Source organism: Melopsittacus undulatus, chromosome Z, assembly GCF_012275295.1.
Source record: "Melopsittacus undulatus isolate bMelUnd1 chromosome Z, bMelUnd1.mat.Z, whole genome shotgun sequence".
Taxonomy (NCBI): domain Eukaryota; kingdom Metazoa; phylum Chordata; class Aves; order Psittaciformes; family Psittaculidae; genus Melopsittacus; species Melopsittacus undulatus.
In genome coordinates, this window is record NC_047557.1 from 18,353,340 (window position 1) to 18,369,869 (window position 16,530).

At 38.0% G+C, this 16,530-nt stretch overlaps 1 protein-coding gene across 1 annotated transcript in view; it reads right to left on the minus strand.

Annotated features, from left to right (window-relative positions):
- ARL15 (ARF like GTPase 15) overlaps nucleotides 1-16,530 on the minus strand; it is a 216,336-nt gene that overhangs the window by 123,549 nt on the left and 76,257 nt on the right. Inside the window, 2 exon segments of the mRNA XM_031051618.2 lie at nucleotides 1,063-1,271; nucleotides 13,013-13,072. Coding sequence (XP_030907478.2) covers nucleotides 1,063-1,271; nucleotides 13,013-13,072 — 269 coding nt within the window.

The window sequence follows — 16,530 nt, forward strand, 5'->3', positions numbered from 1 at the left end:
ACTTTTTATCCACTATTTCTTTTGTATAAGAAAGGAGGTATGAATAGCAATAATGCAGTACAGAAAGTATGTATAACTATACTGTACAAATAGCAGTTATCCTACAGATCAGTTAGTTTTGCATTGAACTGAACTGGCATTCTTCAAAAAGATCAGATTTTAATATCTTAGACAACGTGCATCTGAGAAGGCACCAAGTTTTATATGCAATGCAGCCACACAGCAAGGTGCTGAACTAGCTTTCACTCTGCTGTAATAAAAACACCACTCACAGAACAAACAGATTTCACATACAATCTTTAATAGGAAGAGTCCTTTAGATGACATTTATGAGAATGACACAATCAAATTGTAACTTCTTCCTACAAACTTCAGAGGAATCAAGAGAGCTTCTCATGAAGATAACTTTCATTTCCTCAAATGTATGTGACATAATAGGAACGTAGGTAAGATGAATTTTTCAGAAACTTAAAAGCAAAAGGTATACCGAATAGAACAATTATATAATTTACTATGTGATAGCTACAAGTTAGACAAAGACACTTCCTTAATGAAGAAAATCAGAACAAGTTAAGGACTTTAGAACAAGAACTGCAACTCTGCTTCCACATCAGTACATAGCAGTTCAGAAAAAAGCTTTTACATAAAGACAACGTATAGCTACGATATATTGCTTCAAGCAGTTGCAAAGAACTGAGTAATGGGGCAGTGCAAGATTAAAACTAACAGCAAACAAAAAAACGAGATTAACAAAAAATCACTGTCCCAGCAGCATTTGATGAGAGTAGTTTAAAAAACGCCTTTTTTCCCTTAAGCAGAATATGGTGAAAGCAGGAGAACCATTTGCATCCAAGTATTACTTGGCTGTTTTCCAGAACTAAGCCTGCACAGAGTGCATTGGACTAAGTTCCTAGGGGCTGGGACTGTTCTTGGTCTGCATACTTACAGCGAAGAGTAACTGAGGCCAGTCCATAACTAGGATGTCAGGGTAGTAATTTATACTGGGTCAGTGATGTGTAGATAGCAAATAAAACCAGGCAAAACACTGCCACATTAACATACCTCTTGCACAGAGCGAGCTGCTGGCTTGTCTTGATGATTGGCCAGTATTAAAAACGGCAAAGTACATAACTGTGGGTGCTGGAGAGCAGAATGCAGTTCATTCCTAGCAGTTTCTAGGTCATCTTCAGAGGAGGCACTGTCTAATACAAATATTACTCCTTGGGATCCTTGGTAGTAACGACTCCAGTACTTCCTGATATTGTCAGCCCCTAGCAAGAAAATAATAAGAACTAATTAAAATACGAATAATCAAAGAGATTTATCACTTCTATCTGAAAATAACCCTTCTGCTTAGAACAACCAAAGCAACAGACTAGATTTTCTCTTCTATGTAATCAACACTGAAAACATAAGAAAGAAAAAGGCTACACACAAACATCAAATTAACATTGTTTAAATAATAAAGGAATTTGACTCTATACAGTTTTCATCTCTAAAAGCTTCTGCTCCATCAATGAGTACCAGCAGAACTGCTAAATTCCTAGTGCCACATAACCCTATACCTTCTCACTGTAATGTCTTGGTACTAGTATCTAAAACTTTGCCCACTTGTTTTTACTTAGTCCTGCAGCTCCTTGCTATAACCTGTAGCTTCTGTCATGGCAGGTCCTCATTTCTGAGCATGATCAGGTCTTTCGGTTCATCTACAATCCATCAGACAACCACTTAATAATTGGGGAAAAAAGTGTCAGAAAGTCTATTAACATAATTAGACACTTAGTGAGGAGAATGGTGATACAACAGTGAGCTGAACAGTGGATGAGAAGCTACAGTGACAACAGGCAAAGGTATTCATTTCAACTACTTTTGCTCTGTCAACCACATTAAGGATTCTGGAAAAGCCCAACAGTAGACACATGAGTGAATGTACAGGCTTATATGCCACAGTAATTTTTAGAACACAGTTCAGCAGCACTCAGCCATCTCAACAGAAGCCAAGCAATAAGGTTATCCACAGAAAGCTTTTGTCTCTCTTGGGGAGTAGCATATGTTGTAACATTGAGGTAGGGGAAAAAAGTCTGTATTTGACAGCTGTCAAACTATCTAAACTATGATTTGGATATGGGCTATTCTTTGTATGTCTGAATCTGGCACTACACTCATGGGGACTAACACTAAAAAGTGAACAGCAGCAATACCCTAGTAGAAAACCTGACATGTCTGCAAGAGAGGGATTTGCAGAAATGGGCTGATCCTTTACAGACACTTTTCTGAATCTGAGATAGACAGAAGTGAACTTTTACGTAGACACAGATACCAAGTGCTGATAATAAAAAAAGTCAATTTTTTTTTTTAGTGAAACAAAACTTCACAAAAGTTCTGAGCAAAATGTTGGCACAAAAGTGTAATTTAATGCAACACAATTATTATAATGATGTAATACCGAAAATATTTGCTTAATTTATACATTGTGCAACAGAAAGACAGTCACTAACCAAAGGGATCTGGACAGGCTGGATCAATGGACTGTGACCAATTGCAAGAGGTTCAACAAGGCAAAGTGCTGGGTCCTACATATGGGCCACATCAACCCCTGCAATACTACAGGACTGGGGCAGAGTGGCTGGAAAACTGCTCTGCAGAAAAGGACCTGGGGGTGCTGACTGATGGAGCTGAACATGATCCAGCTTGTGCCCAGGCTGACAAGATGGCCAAGAGCATCCTGGTCTGTTTCGACAATAGTGTGGCCAGCAGGGCCAGGGCAGTGATCCTCCCCCTGCACTGGGCACTGGTGAGGCTGCACCTCGAATCTCGTGTTCAGTTCTGGGACCCTCAATACAAGAGAGACATTGAGGTGCTGCAGAGGGTCCAGAGAAGGGCAATGGAGCCGGTGAAGGGTCTGGAGCACAAGTGTGATGGGGAATGGCTGAGGGAACTGGAGGTGTTTGGTCTGGAGAAGAAAAGGCTCAGGGGGGATGTTATCGCTCCCTACAACTGTCTGAAAGGAAGATGGAGCTAGAAGGTGGCCACTCTCTTCTCCCAAGGAACAAGCGATAAGACAAGAGGCAACAGCCTCAAACTGTGACAGGGGAGGTTTAGATTAGACATTAGGTAAAAGTTCTTCACTGAAAAGGTGGTCAGGCATTGGTACAGGCTGCTCAGGAAGGCAGTAGAATCACTGCCCCTGGAAATACCCAAAAAAGGTGTACATGAAGCCCACAAAGGCGGAACTGGCAGTCCTAGGGTAAAGGTTGGACTTGATCTTAAGAGTCTTCTCCAACCTAACTGATTCTATGATTCAATGGTGAAGAGCAAATACCTAAAAAAGAATTTACACTATATCATTTAGGCATGGAACTCAAGAGTATCCAAATCTCACTCCATGGAGTTCCTGTCTTCTCTGTACCAGCCACACTGGAACCTTAGGCACTGTTTCTGTATTCTGCACCTAGCACAATTTTGGTGGCTAACGAACACTGTGAACACATGCTTTTTTCCTGGAGAATACCAAAGTCATACCTGAACAGTTTTTCTGCAAGAGAGCTAAACAGTCAATTATTTAAATGTAAATGATCATGGGATTTACTCAAGATCTTGCTTAATTTCCCTACTAATTTAAACAGAATCAAAGTAACAATGCAGGAATAGGACAGCTGTTTCATTTATTTTATCATCAATCTCTGAAGATCAACATTACATGCACAGAAGAGGGACTGCATTGATTCTGTGTTTCCTGTATCACCTGAGTCTCTACCAACTGTACTTGTAAAGAATTTCACAGCATCTGTCAGATGTTCCAGTCTTTCCAAACATCTGTCTATGTCAGAACCGAGTACAGCAAGTTGCCAGAGGGACACTACTTGCATAGCCACACACAGCTGTGTCACAGGCATCTGAAATATCACATTACTTTAAAACCTGTTAGAGAATCATTTTCAGGGAAAGGCCAACACCCTGATCAGTTCCTTGAAGATCTTTTTTTTTTCTAGCAATGTAACAGCTGTCTTACTTACTCTAAGCTTCATCCAGCTACTTCTCAATCAAACGTCACTGCCAGAACCTGAGTCTTATCTTTGCAACTGCAATATTTCTAAAGAGAAAAAATTAGTGGTGAACTGCAGAGCATTGAATCTGTGGTACCCAGGCATCTGGATCCCTGCATGGGACACTGGAGCCAGAAAAACGGTATGCTGATTTGTGGATCTTACGGTCCCGTCTGCTTGGTTCAAGTTCTTTAGCTGCTCAATTTTGTTTCTCCATATCAACTGTCCCACAAGAAACACCACCAAAGCATAGCAGTCCTTTTCTCTCCAGAAGTGGCCAGTCATCTTGGTATAGTTATAAGAATAAACCGACAATGTCCAACAAAACCTGGTGTTCCCCTCAGGATGTTCTATTAGAATAATGATGTATTCTTAATTTGCTTACACTTCTATTGAGAGGAAATCACAGCCTGAGATTTAAGAATAAAAAAATGTGCACTAAGCAGACAAGAAGAAAAGAGCTATCAGCAACTGGAAATCACAATGTCTACACGACAAATAAGCTCATATTCTTTTGTTTTAACTCTTCATATCAAGGGAGCATAACCTGTTCTCAGTCTCTTTTTCTAGAGGGAGCTAGTAGTTATCATGGGCAGAAAATGCTGGCTTGTGATGAGTGATCCATCACTCTTTATGGCATGACAAACTCAGTTTTTAGACCAATCAGTTGTTTTTAAAGATGCAGTTTAGCACAGACTACCCTATGAATTAATCTTTTCATCTCTTCTGAAGATTTCTACCACAGGGAAATTAAAAAGTCAGACTTCTTTGGCAATCCATAATGTAATGTACCTCCACTAAACAAACTCAGACTCTAAATAAAACCAGAAATTTAACTGGTACCCAAAATATTCTATCAAGCAATAGTAACATACAGGACAAGCATTTAGGTTTGTCAGCCTAATATCAAGTGAGTTTTTTTACAGCTTTGGAAGCACATGGCTGCTTCTTCAACCATTTTATGCTTAAGCTAAGATTAAAAAAATAAAACAGAAAAAAAAGAAAGAAGTAGCTCAGGTAAAATTCTCCTAGGGAACATGTTATGCAAAAGGTTCACTAAAATGTGACATTCAGTGTATTTTCCTCAGACACAGGCAAAAGCTACAACTCATGCCTGAGCATATGATTTTTTCCTTCATCATTGGACCCATGGGAGTGGGTTGAGTCCTGTGATGTGACTAAACCATCCCATTTACAAAAAAAAGAGGTGAGACACAAAACACACAACAATGACACACGAAAACATACTATAACACAATCACTCTACTTACTATAAAAGACTCTATAGGCTTGACTTCCTTCATAAAAGGAGTAAAAAAATACCCTCTCCTTACAAGGAATCAAAAGGGTGCTACAGTTAACCCCCCCAGTCATTCAGCATTACTACAGGGCAGATCTATTCAATAACTGTTACAAATTTTACAAAGTTTTAATTTGTAATTATTAAAATATCAAATAAATTATTTTTTTTTATTTTCAGCCAAGGGTATAGTATTTCCATATTAACACTATTTATTAAAGACCCCTTAGAAGTTGGGGGGGTGGGGGGGAGGGGAAAGAGTTTGCAAGTTATGTGCAGGTTAACGCATTTCCCAAACAGGTTGCACAATTATGTACGAATATTACACAAAATGCAGAACTGCAAATCACCCTTTCACCTATCACTACTTCTGCTTACACCTTCATCCACAGGTGCTTGAGGCTACCTTCAATTTCCCCCTTTTCAGTACTTTCAGGAAAACACAACATAGAATTACAGAAAAACGTCACTGAAAGCAATTTAAAGGCGTCAAATTTGCTACTTGTCAAACTTGCAGCAAGACTCCATTGAGAGCACAACAAATGCCATGTAGCCCTTGCTTCAAGACAGTCTAGCTTGTGTGTGAAAGCTCTTGTTCACCTCAAAATACATCACAGCTCCAGCGAAATTATAGTCTCAAATCAAGGGAAGAACTTTTTTTTCCTTCCCACCAAAAACAGTTAACCTGGGGCCATAAAAGATTGCAGGCTGCAACCAGTTTTTCTACCACTTATCCACTCACCTCCAATAAAAGACACATACCTATTCTGAAGGTTTTATAGCTGATTAAAAAATTATATAGATAATTACTGATATCAAATAGACCATTTCTAATTATCAAAACCACAAAAAGATGTTAAAGAATATGTTAACTGCAGCACAAAATCTTTTTCCATGAAAGACTGGACCATGAGTGGAGAAGTAAGGAGAGGAAGAGAGAAAGAAATCTGTTGTCCATTGTTGCAAAATCTTTAAATATACCCTAGTGTTCCATCCCACAAAATACTTATTAAAAGAATTTTGAAATAATAGTTTCTAAATCTATGTATGGTTTATAATTTCACTTCCCATCAAAACTGACATGTCCTCTTAGGTAATCTGGAAAGTACTTGAAATCTTAGAAATCTTAACAGATTTTTAAGAGATGTGGCTATACTTCATCTATCTCGTGCATGCTCTCTATTTAGGTGTCCAAGTATTCCCCTTTAATAAATACAGCATACAGATTTATTTGGTTTTTTAACACCAGCTATTTCTCAGCCTGTTAGGTCCTTTTATTTTTATAAATAAACTTTATTTGCTTTTATAAGTAAAGTTATAAATCCTAAAACACATGCTTTGTATATACATGCAACTCGCCCATGCTGACAGACACATCCACACACAGATACAGAAGTTTCCCACAGGTGTAATGTCAGTCACCATTCAATGGCTATATTGTATTACTACTGCTTATTGCAAAGTGTCAATACAGATGCTAAACCAAAACCTTCCTCAAGGGTTTAAACTTTCCTAGGGTTTAAGACCAAGTGATCACAGCCCTTCAGGCAGCCCACTCCTGCAATCGTATACAAAGAATGGCAATAGGAAACTGGCAAGTTCCTGAAAGAGGAACATTTGGAGATTGCTAGATCAACTGTAATCACTGCAGGAATTCAACAACAATCTGGACAAACAGCATGAAAAGAAAAAAAAAATGTTGAGAAATAGATTCTGTGCCTTTATATTCAATACATACAAAAATCAGAAAAACACTTTATTATACTCATTTTCATTCTTCTTATCAAACTGATGTTTATGAAAAAAATCTCTGACATCTCTTGTCTGCCTTCCAGGCTTCCCCAGTGAGATTAATCTGGAAATTGAGCCTTCAGTATTTTCTCTATTAGCTAACTTAGGTGCTGTCTCCAACTTTGAACCTCCACCTAACTCTGCTATTTAAAACTGTCAGAACAAGCACTTGAAAGTTTCAAAAACACTGTACTTACCCTTGCCTGCAGAAAGTCAGTTTGATCTACTGAGGCATGTACTACATCTTACAATAAAATCACACAATTTGAAACAAAATTCTCCTGTTCTAGCCAAGAACATAATGTTCATTAGAAAATCTTACAGATTATATCAAAAGGAAGGTAATGTGCCATGCAAAACACCCTTCACATTTACTTAAGCCTGAAGCTTTAAAAAGTTTGCAGCAGGTGGCATCCCACACTAAACCGGACTTCAGATGTCACAGCCACTCTCAAAATTACTTTTTTTATTGGTAAGGCACAGACACACAGTAAGGCAGTAAGGCCTCTCGAGCTGGCAAAGAATGGTGGCAACATGAAAAATCATCTTCGTCTCTACCCAATACCCCATCTCTGCCCTTCCTCAACCTCTGCTGGAGGACTCTGTAACAGCCAGGATCTGAGAACCACCAGCACAACTCCCTAGCCAACAACTGCTGCCAGCACACAGATGTATCCTCCGCCGAGCTTCAGTCACACCTCCAGTAACAGTGCAGGTAATCTCAAATAAGGCTCAAAACACATCTTTCTCTACAGCACTTAAGACTAAGAGGTATATAAAGAAAGCAGCAAGCCAACCACAGTTCTGTACTTCTGTCTGTTTAACCCTTCTGCTGACTGACCAAAAAAGCTTGCATCCACTTTAGCCTCTAAGGATGAAGGTCTTTTCTGTCCAGAATAAAAAATAAAGCCTTTCGTTGTAGTTGTTGTTTGGCAGGGAGTTCATAAAATGTAGGTATCATTTTGGATGCTAAACTAGGCTGCTATGCTCTACCCTTTGATTCAGCCAGAAGAAAATAGTTGCAAGCCCAACAGGAGGCAGAGGCTTTTTAGCAAACCAAAGGTTCTTCTTTTCTCTCCACAAAACATCCAAACAGCAAAAACAACCAGCCCCCTGCTCCACAAATTACTTAACTAGGAAATTCTGAGTTTGACTTATCATATTATACATAGCTTTGATAGGCATCGCTAGCATGGCTCCTACTTGTTTTGAATAAGATAAGCAGTGGGCTGTCTATTCACACTGCAAAAAGCTAATTGTACAAAAGGACAGGATTTCCAAAGAACAGCAGAAAGATCACTATGCTGAAAATCCTTATTGAAGCTTCCTCGGGAGTCATGTTAACGAGATCCATAAGCAGGTGCAAATGATCTCTCTTCTCTATGAAATGAGGAAACTATGTGACAGAGCCTGGGCTTAGGCACCATTTGAACAGCAGGCTGAGTATGATTGATAGCAAACAGACCTAACTTTAATGCTTTCGGAAGCTGAATGTCTCTGTGCAACTCACAGCTTGGACAGCTCATCAGGGTCATCTAAAAATTTCATCTGCTAAGACGTTCTGTAAACTGTTAGACGCAGCTATGTCGCAGATGGCATTGCATGTACTCCACAACCAGATTTTGTAGAGGTGTCAACTGCCTTTTAGTTAAATACAGTACTGAGATTTTATTGCTTTGTGTTAGTTCATCGCTGTGAAGATGACTTAAGATGGCATTTACTTGTGGTATCGGTTTTCTGATGACTAACTAGATGAAATTTTAGCTGCTCTGTGAGGCTATGTTGCTAGAAGGCTGTTCAGCACTCCCCTCTCCCCTCCACAGAGAAAAGGAGAAGATTGATTTCCCATAACTATTCAAATTTTAAATTCTATTTAATAGCTCATATTATTTTCTCCCTTTTCCCTCACTTTTTCACAAGTTCAGGCACTGCTTGATAACTGCTGTCACCTGCCTCAGGGGTTCATCTTTCCCACTCAACTTGGACTGCATAAAAGTGTGACTCCCCCTACTAGTCTCTCTTCTGCTCTTTACTTCCAAATTAAAGCAAAATACACATGCTTTCTTCAATCAATCCTATATAAAGTTATTTTTTTACCAAGCTATCACCTAGACAATTCATTTAGCTGGCCTAAGAATGCGAATTTATTACTTTAGTCATGAAGTTTAAGCAGAGGGGAGGACAGTTCTCATCCTTCTTTTTCTGGGTGTGCTCAAGCAACTGGAGACTTGAGCATCCCTGATATATTAACAACTCTACACTTGCTATGCACTTCACACGCTATGTCTTAAATGAAGTTTCAAAGATGACTACGCAACGTGTAGTCTGTATGCTTGTGAAAAAGGCCTTTGGTGGATTACAAAGATGTAACACAAACATATGACAATATATTTTAGTACATAAAACAGAGAATGTTACTAAACCCTGTAACATGTTCTTAGTATTTTTAAACTTGCTAAGGAGAAAAAGAGATGTTCACGTCCAGAATAATTCTTTTAAGTTTGACCAAGCTCAGTATTTGGCATCTCTCAGTAGTTTCTAAGCCTGTATTTACAAGATAGCAAACTAAATTATGAAGTAGACGTATTCTAAAAAAAGCAACTGTAATTATTATGTGACTTCCAGAATGAAGCTAAAATCTTGAGAACAGAGCTAAAATCTTGATATAGGCCTAAATACATATCTACGTCACAACATACATTTTGACTTTGCATTCTGTTATGACAGCATTGTAACAGCAAATTAATAAACATACTCAATAAATGGTGGTTTCAGGTCTCCAAGCTGGAATCTGTCAGAACCAAAGAAAAAGCTTTCTATTGCCTTTGCATCTTCATTCTCTGTCTTAAGTATAAACCTCAGCATTAAGCATCCCAAACTTCTTTCAGCCAAACACTGTCAGAACCTTCTGAACAACAAATGTTATCATCTGCTTTATTTCTGCAGTCTTTCCACACCCTCGAGTATGTTTATCATACATAATTTCAACCTTAATTCCTACCAGAATTTGTGGCACCAGAACAGAAAATCAAATTTGTAATTTCTGTACCATTACTCAGCTGAGATGCATAATATAGAGGTATTTCCAGTTATCCTGGTAAGAGTACATTCTGAAAGAATGCAGGCAAGGACACAGCACGGCTTCACAGTAATCTAAATTACACATATTATTTTATGGACTAAATTTTTCGTAATAAAGTGTGTTGGGGTTTTGAGTTTGGGTTGTTTTTTTTTATTTCTCAGGGAGCAGGAAGTCATTATTGGTATATGAAAGTAGAAATTTAGAGAAAAGGCAGTTCAATTTGGTTAGTAAGAAAAGCAAGACCCTCTTCCGAGTAATTCAAGCAGGCCCATGTTCGATTTGAGAGCTACTTATTTTCTTACTTATTCAGGGTCAAAATATTTTTAAGTAACACAATTAACATTAATGAAACTGGATAAAACCTCCATTTCCTGGTAGGAATTCAGCCTGGTTTAGGAGACAAATACAATTAAAAAAATAATCAGAAATAGGGTATTTATATTTATATCTATATATATATGTCCTAGTATCACGTATTTAAAAAAAATATTACTGCAAAAAGAATATAGCAAACTTTGCTCTCTGTCTCTAATCCTAAAGGCTGATGAAGAGACAATCAGACAGCCAGACCTGGAAGAGACAAAAGAAGAAAGATTTTTCTATACGCTTTGGCTGAAAATTTAGAATCCCTGCAGAAATTAAGAAATAAATCCCAGCTTCATTAGCAGCTCCAGAGGCAATCAGCACAGTAAAAACTAGCAGCATCTTCAACCTCGAGGAAGGATACTGCTTTCAACCAAACAAAAAGGATACTCTGCAGTCAGCATCTTTTTCATGTAACTGCTTGGCTGCTGAATATAAGAACCTTCAACAGTATGATTTCTGCTTATTTTCACATAAAGAGAGCAAGAGAGCAGAAAGCTCAGGCTTTACGTCCATCAAACAGGAAAATATCTCCCAAATAGAAGATTAAACGCTGACCACCAGCTTTTGGAAGAATAATAAATTTTGGGAAGCTTGCCTTAGCTCCCTTACCTAGGCAACGAAAAGCTGGCAGTGTTCAAGATCAGGCTGGACAGAGGCTTGGGTGACATGATCTATGTGAAGCTCGTGCTTATGGCAGGGGACTTGGAACTAGATGATCTTAAGGTCTTTTCCAACCAAAATCATGGTATGATTCTATTATTTTTATCCGGTATCTCAGAAAAAACAGACAATGTCATTTCTAAGTACAGACATGTAAACAGTCATAGTTAAAGGGAAAAGAAATATAAAGGTGGAGTAAAAGAATTCTAACAGTCTTTTGGTCTTTGGGAAGAGATAAATCGGTGAAAAATCAAATATTCTGGATTACTTCAGGACATCCTGTCATGAGACATTAAAGCACTCCACTGAGATAAGGTTTCTCCTAATACACATACCTGCATAAAAGTTGTATGATCAGAAAAGGTTAAGGAAGTCTCTATAACAAGGATCTGCTGCAGAACACTCAGATTCAATTCTTCATGGAAAACTTGCATTGACCTATACAAATTATGTATTTCACAGACATTTGGCAGCAGAATATATAAATGGGCTGCAAATGATTCAACTTGTGAAAAAAAAAAAAACCAAAAGAACCCAAGAGATTCCCAGTGACCTAAGTCCACACGAATGAGGCTTTGAGCAACCTGGTCTAGTGGAAGGTGTCCCTGCCTATGGCAGGGTGTTGGAACTGGATGATCTTTAAGGTCTCTTCCAAACCAAACCATTCTGTGATTCTATGATGTAGATAATATACTCAAGTGCAACCAACAATATCCCTGTAGATGCCCTTTATGAAAAAACTTCTGCTTTGTTTATAGTATACAGGCTCAAGCAAGAACATGTAGGTTTAAATCCATGGATCAATGGTAGTAAAAACGAAATATAATATGTGCTTATCTCAAAGCATATTCTTGAAACAATTTCAGGTAAGACAACCATGATAAAAACTTCATTTCATCTCATGAAACTTGCTTCAGGAACCAAGTTAACTTCAACCCCAGAGCATTTAAGAGAGGTTTCAACCTTGCTGGAAATCTAATGAACAAGATTCATTCTACTGTATTTACACAGGCAATAAAGAAGATCTACAGAAATTCTACAATATGAAGATCTAAGTGTTGGGGTTTTTTTTTAATTAGAGGAACATTAGATGAAATTAGACTCCACAAGCACTCTCATTAAAAGAATGTTTTCTTCCTTTTACCAGAATTACCTCTTGATCACTTAAGACTCAGGGGCAGAACTGGGCAGCTAAATAGCTTACCTGTATACAGATAATTAAGAAGAAACACAATCACAGAACAACCATGCCTCCAAAAGCCACAAATTCAACAAGCGAACAAATATCAAACAATACTGGATGTTAGCTGCCTTTGCAACATTTTCAGTGGTGCAGCAAACATATTGGTCTTGCTAAATGCTTGCACAGTTACCTGAGCCAATGCTCATAAGTAAAAGCTTATACATACAATAAACACTGGGAACACACTTCCACAAGCTGCTGCTTGATTTGTACCACAGTTACAGTCCAGTTTGTATTTCTGTATAACTCAACCACTGTAGCCCAAGAAATCACATTAAAGAGATACATCACAGTTCCTTCACATCACAGCGCCTTCTGTTCCTCCTGCCTTTACTTTTTGTTCTTTGTAGTCAGCATATGTACTGACTTATTCCCAACTTTATCTGAAGAAACACAGGTTTTAAATTCCATCTACATGGATTTATAATTTTTAAATTTAAAACAAGTAACAGTCTGCTATGATAAGACTTAGACACTGCATGTTTTTATAATCATATTATCATATAAATATATAAATGATATACCTCCAAGTTCTTTCACATTCAAGATGGCATTCTGGAATGGCACTGCTTTTATACTAAAACCTGAGAAGAGAAATTAAGAGTAACAGTAAGTTATTTGTTAAAGCGGCCATTTGCAATCAACTGCATACATTCAGAAAAGACTATATTTTTCAACAATAACCAGGATTTTGCATATAAAATTCTGTTTCATTGTGTTGTTTTAAAATATCAGTTATAAGGAAGGGGAAAAGTAATAAATCAGTGCAAACAATAACATTTGCAATTATACTATTAAATAGTTGGCACACATAAAATTCAGCACAAAACTTCCATCCAAGCCACCTATCACTTGCTAAGGAGTTAGTATGGAATCAGTTTTGGGACCGGTCTTGTTTACTATTTTTGTCGCTGACATGGACAGTGGGATTGAGTGCGCCCTCAGCAAGTTTGCCAATGACACCAAGCTGTGTGGTTCTGTTGATACGCTGGAGGGAAGGAATGCCATCCAGAGGGACCTTGACATGCTTGTGAGGTGGGCTGATGCCAACCTCATGAAGTTTAACCATGACAGATGCAAGGTCCTACACCTGGGTCAAAGCAATCCCAGGCACAGCTACAGGGTGAGCAAAAAGGAAATTCATGGTAGTCCTGCGGAGAAGGACTTGGGGGTGTTAGTCAATGAGAAAGTGAACATGAGCCAGCTTCAGTGTGCACTCACAGCCCAGAAAGCCAACTGTATCCTGGGCTGCATCAAAAGGAGCGTGACCAGTAGGTCGAAGGAGGTGATCCTGCCCCTCTACTCTGCTCTCGTCAGACCCCACTTGGCGTATTGTGTGCAATTCTGGTGTCCTCAACATAAAAAGGACATGGTACTGTTAGAAGAAGTCCAGAGGAGGACCACGAAGATGATCAGGGGACTGGAGCACCTCCCATATGAAGGCAGGCTGAGAAAGTTGGGGCTGTTCAGCCTGGAGAAGAGAAGGCTGCATGGAGACCTCAGAGCAGCTTTCCAGTATCTGAAGAGGGTCTACAGGGATGCTGGTGAGGGACTCTTCATTAGGGACTGTAGTGGTAGGACAAGGGGTAACGGATTAAAACTTAAACAGCAGAGGTTTAGACTGGATATAAGGAAGAAATTCTTTACTGTTAGCGTGGTGAGGTACTGGAATGGGTTGCCCAAGGAGGTAGTGAATGCTCCATCCCTGGCAGTGTTCAAGACCAGGTTGGATGAAGCTTTGGGTGATATGGTTTAGTGTGAGGTGTCCCTGCTCATGGCAGGTTGGAACTAGATGATCTTGAGGTCCTTTCCAATCCTAACTATTCTATGATTCTATGATTCTATGATATCTTTATAAAATCATCTTTTAATGTATCTGGAACTACCAGCTTAGATTTCAGACTACCAGTAATATGAAGTAATCCTTCCTCAATTTTTAGGAGACTTGGACGATTAACATGCAATTCAAATCACTGTTTTCTTACATTTAAACTTCACAGGTTTTGGTTACAGCTAGAGTATTAACCCTTCTGTCCATGCTGTTAACAGAAAGATCCTTTTATTGATCTAAATAGTATATATTAAAATGGTTACAAACACACTAGAAGCACCTATGAATCCTCTATTAGTCTGTTGTATGCTTAAAAGTTAAAAACTTCCAGAAGTGTGATGTTTTCCCTTAACTGAAAATTCAGACAGCCAATAGAAAGGTAATGTGAAAAGCTCACAGCAATCCATTAATATAAATTCTGCATGTTTAGTGCATACATATAAATGTATGTATCACTTTATATGGGAAAAAAATGTCTACTCTTTCAGCATAAAATATCCAGATAGACATTGAATTTATTTCCATTTAGCACAAGTGGTTTCAACATGATTACATACCTGTGAACCAAGTAAGGGAGTTTTGAAAAAAAGTCTTTCACTTCAAGTTTATTACCTATCACTTAACAGAAATAAGATTATTTTTTTCCCAGATCAGACCAATAAGATATTTGAGTACTCCAGTGTAAAGGAAAATGGAAAAAGAATCTGTAGGGAATAATTATGAAGCATTTTTGTTGTTGTTGTCTTGAAACAAACCCTAAACTCTTCCTAGAAAGGAGGAAAAACTGGAATGGATCTGTGTGGCATTGATGAGAAAAAGGAAAATACAGGTTATTGTTTGAAAACTCAGCGGAGAAGTTGTCACACTGTACTCTCAGATCCTCAACAGTATTTTCTAATATAGGACAGATATGGTACATATAGGTAGATTTATTAATAGCCTAGATATGCATCACTTTGGTATGGATGCTGCCTAGTTTTCACCAGAGTCTACCTTCGTTCCTCAAGCTGTCTAATTAAATAATGGTATTTTGTGGCAACCATGTAGAAACGTGGAAAATTAAATTAAAAAAAAAATCATTATTTCCTTTGATGGATCTATACTGCTGCATACATTGCTGTTACTCTTTCTTTCAGGATCTAAAGTGTTAAAGTATAATTTGCACTTATTTAAGGTGAACTCTAAAAAATTAAGTTGGGGGGGAGAGAAAAATATAAAGGCTGAATTATTCTACAGTTTTCTTCCAACTTTTCAAGTTACGCACTGCTAACTTTGCCATTCAATGAAGTGTGAGATCTCTTTAACATTTCCAGTAACACCACTGTGAAGGCAATGAGTTAATGGTTCACTGCAGGAAAAAAAAAATCTGGTATTTTCTTGCACCTGTTTTACTTTGTTTACTTACAGTTGTATTAAATAACTTTATGCTCTTGTAATGTAAACAGAGATACACTGAAAACCAATTAGGGTTGCTAAGGGACATACAATTTAAGCCTGTGAACCACAGCTACAATACAAAGCCATGTAAGTATAAACACGGGTTACTTGCACAGCACTCACTATCTGTTCCCTTGGCAAATCAACCTTAGTAAACTATTATGGCCACAGAATCAGATTTCCTCCATCTCTGTGATCTAATCCATCCTCTTTCTGAACTTGGCAGCCAAGTATTCTTTTTTCTTGCTCCACATGTTTATTTCTGGGTTTTGTTTTGTTGGGTTTTGTTGTTTTTTTTTTTCTGATGCTGTTTAGGTTTTGGGCAGGTCATTAGTTTTTGTTTTGCTTTTTAAAGCAAAATAGCCTTCTCAGTAATAAGCATTCTGGTTCATGTGTACCTGCACGCATACTCAAATGTTTTGAACTTATGATACCTTTTATCTGTGTTGTTGTGTCTTTTTTTATGTATCTTCTCAATGCAACTGAAACTTCCTGTAAACTGAATGTCTGATCTCAACCTGCCCTTACGACATAAGCAAGTCTCTTTGCTGATCTAAAAAGTAAGAATTATCACCAGAAAAATCATTCCCATTACATTTATTCTTTTGGTTACTAGCATATACCAAGTATGAGAAGAAATAAATCGCAATAAGGTTTCAAACCATCACTGTCCCATTCTATGTTATAGCACACTCTTCTCTTTTCTGTCCATGTAACAAGACTGCTTTTAAAAAAAAAAAAAAAAAAAAAACAAAAAATAAAAAGACAAGAAAG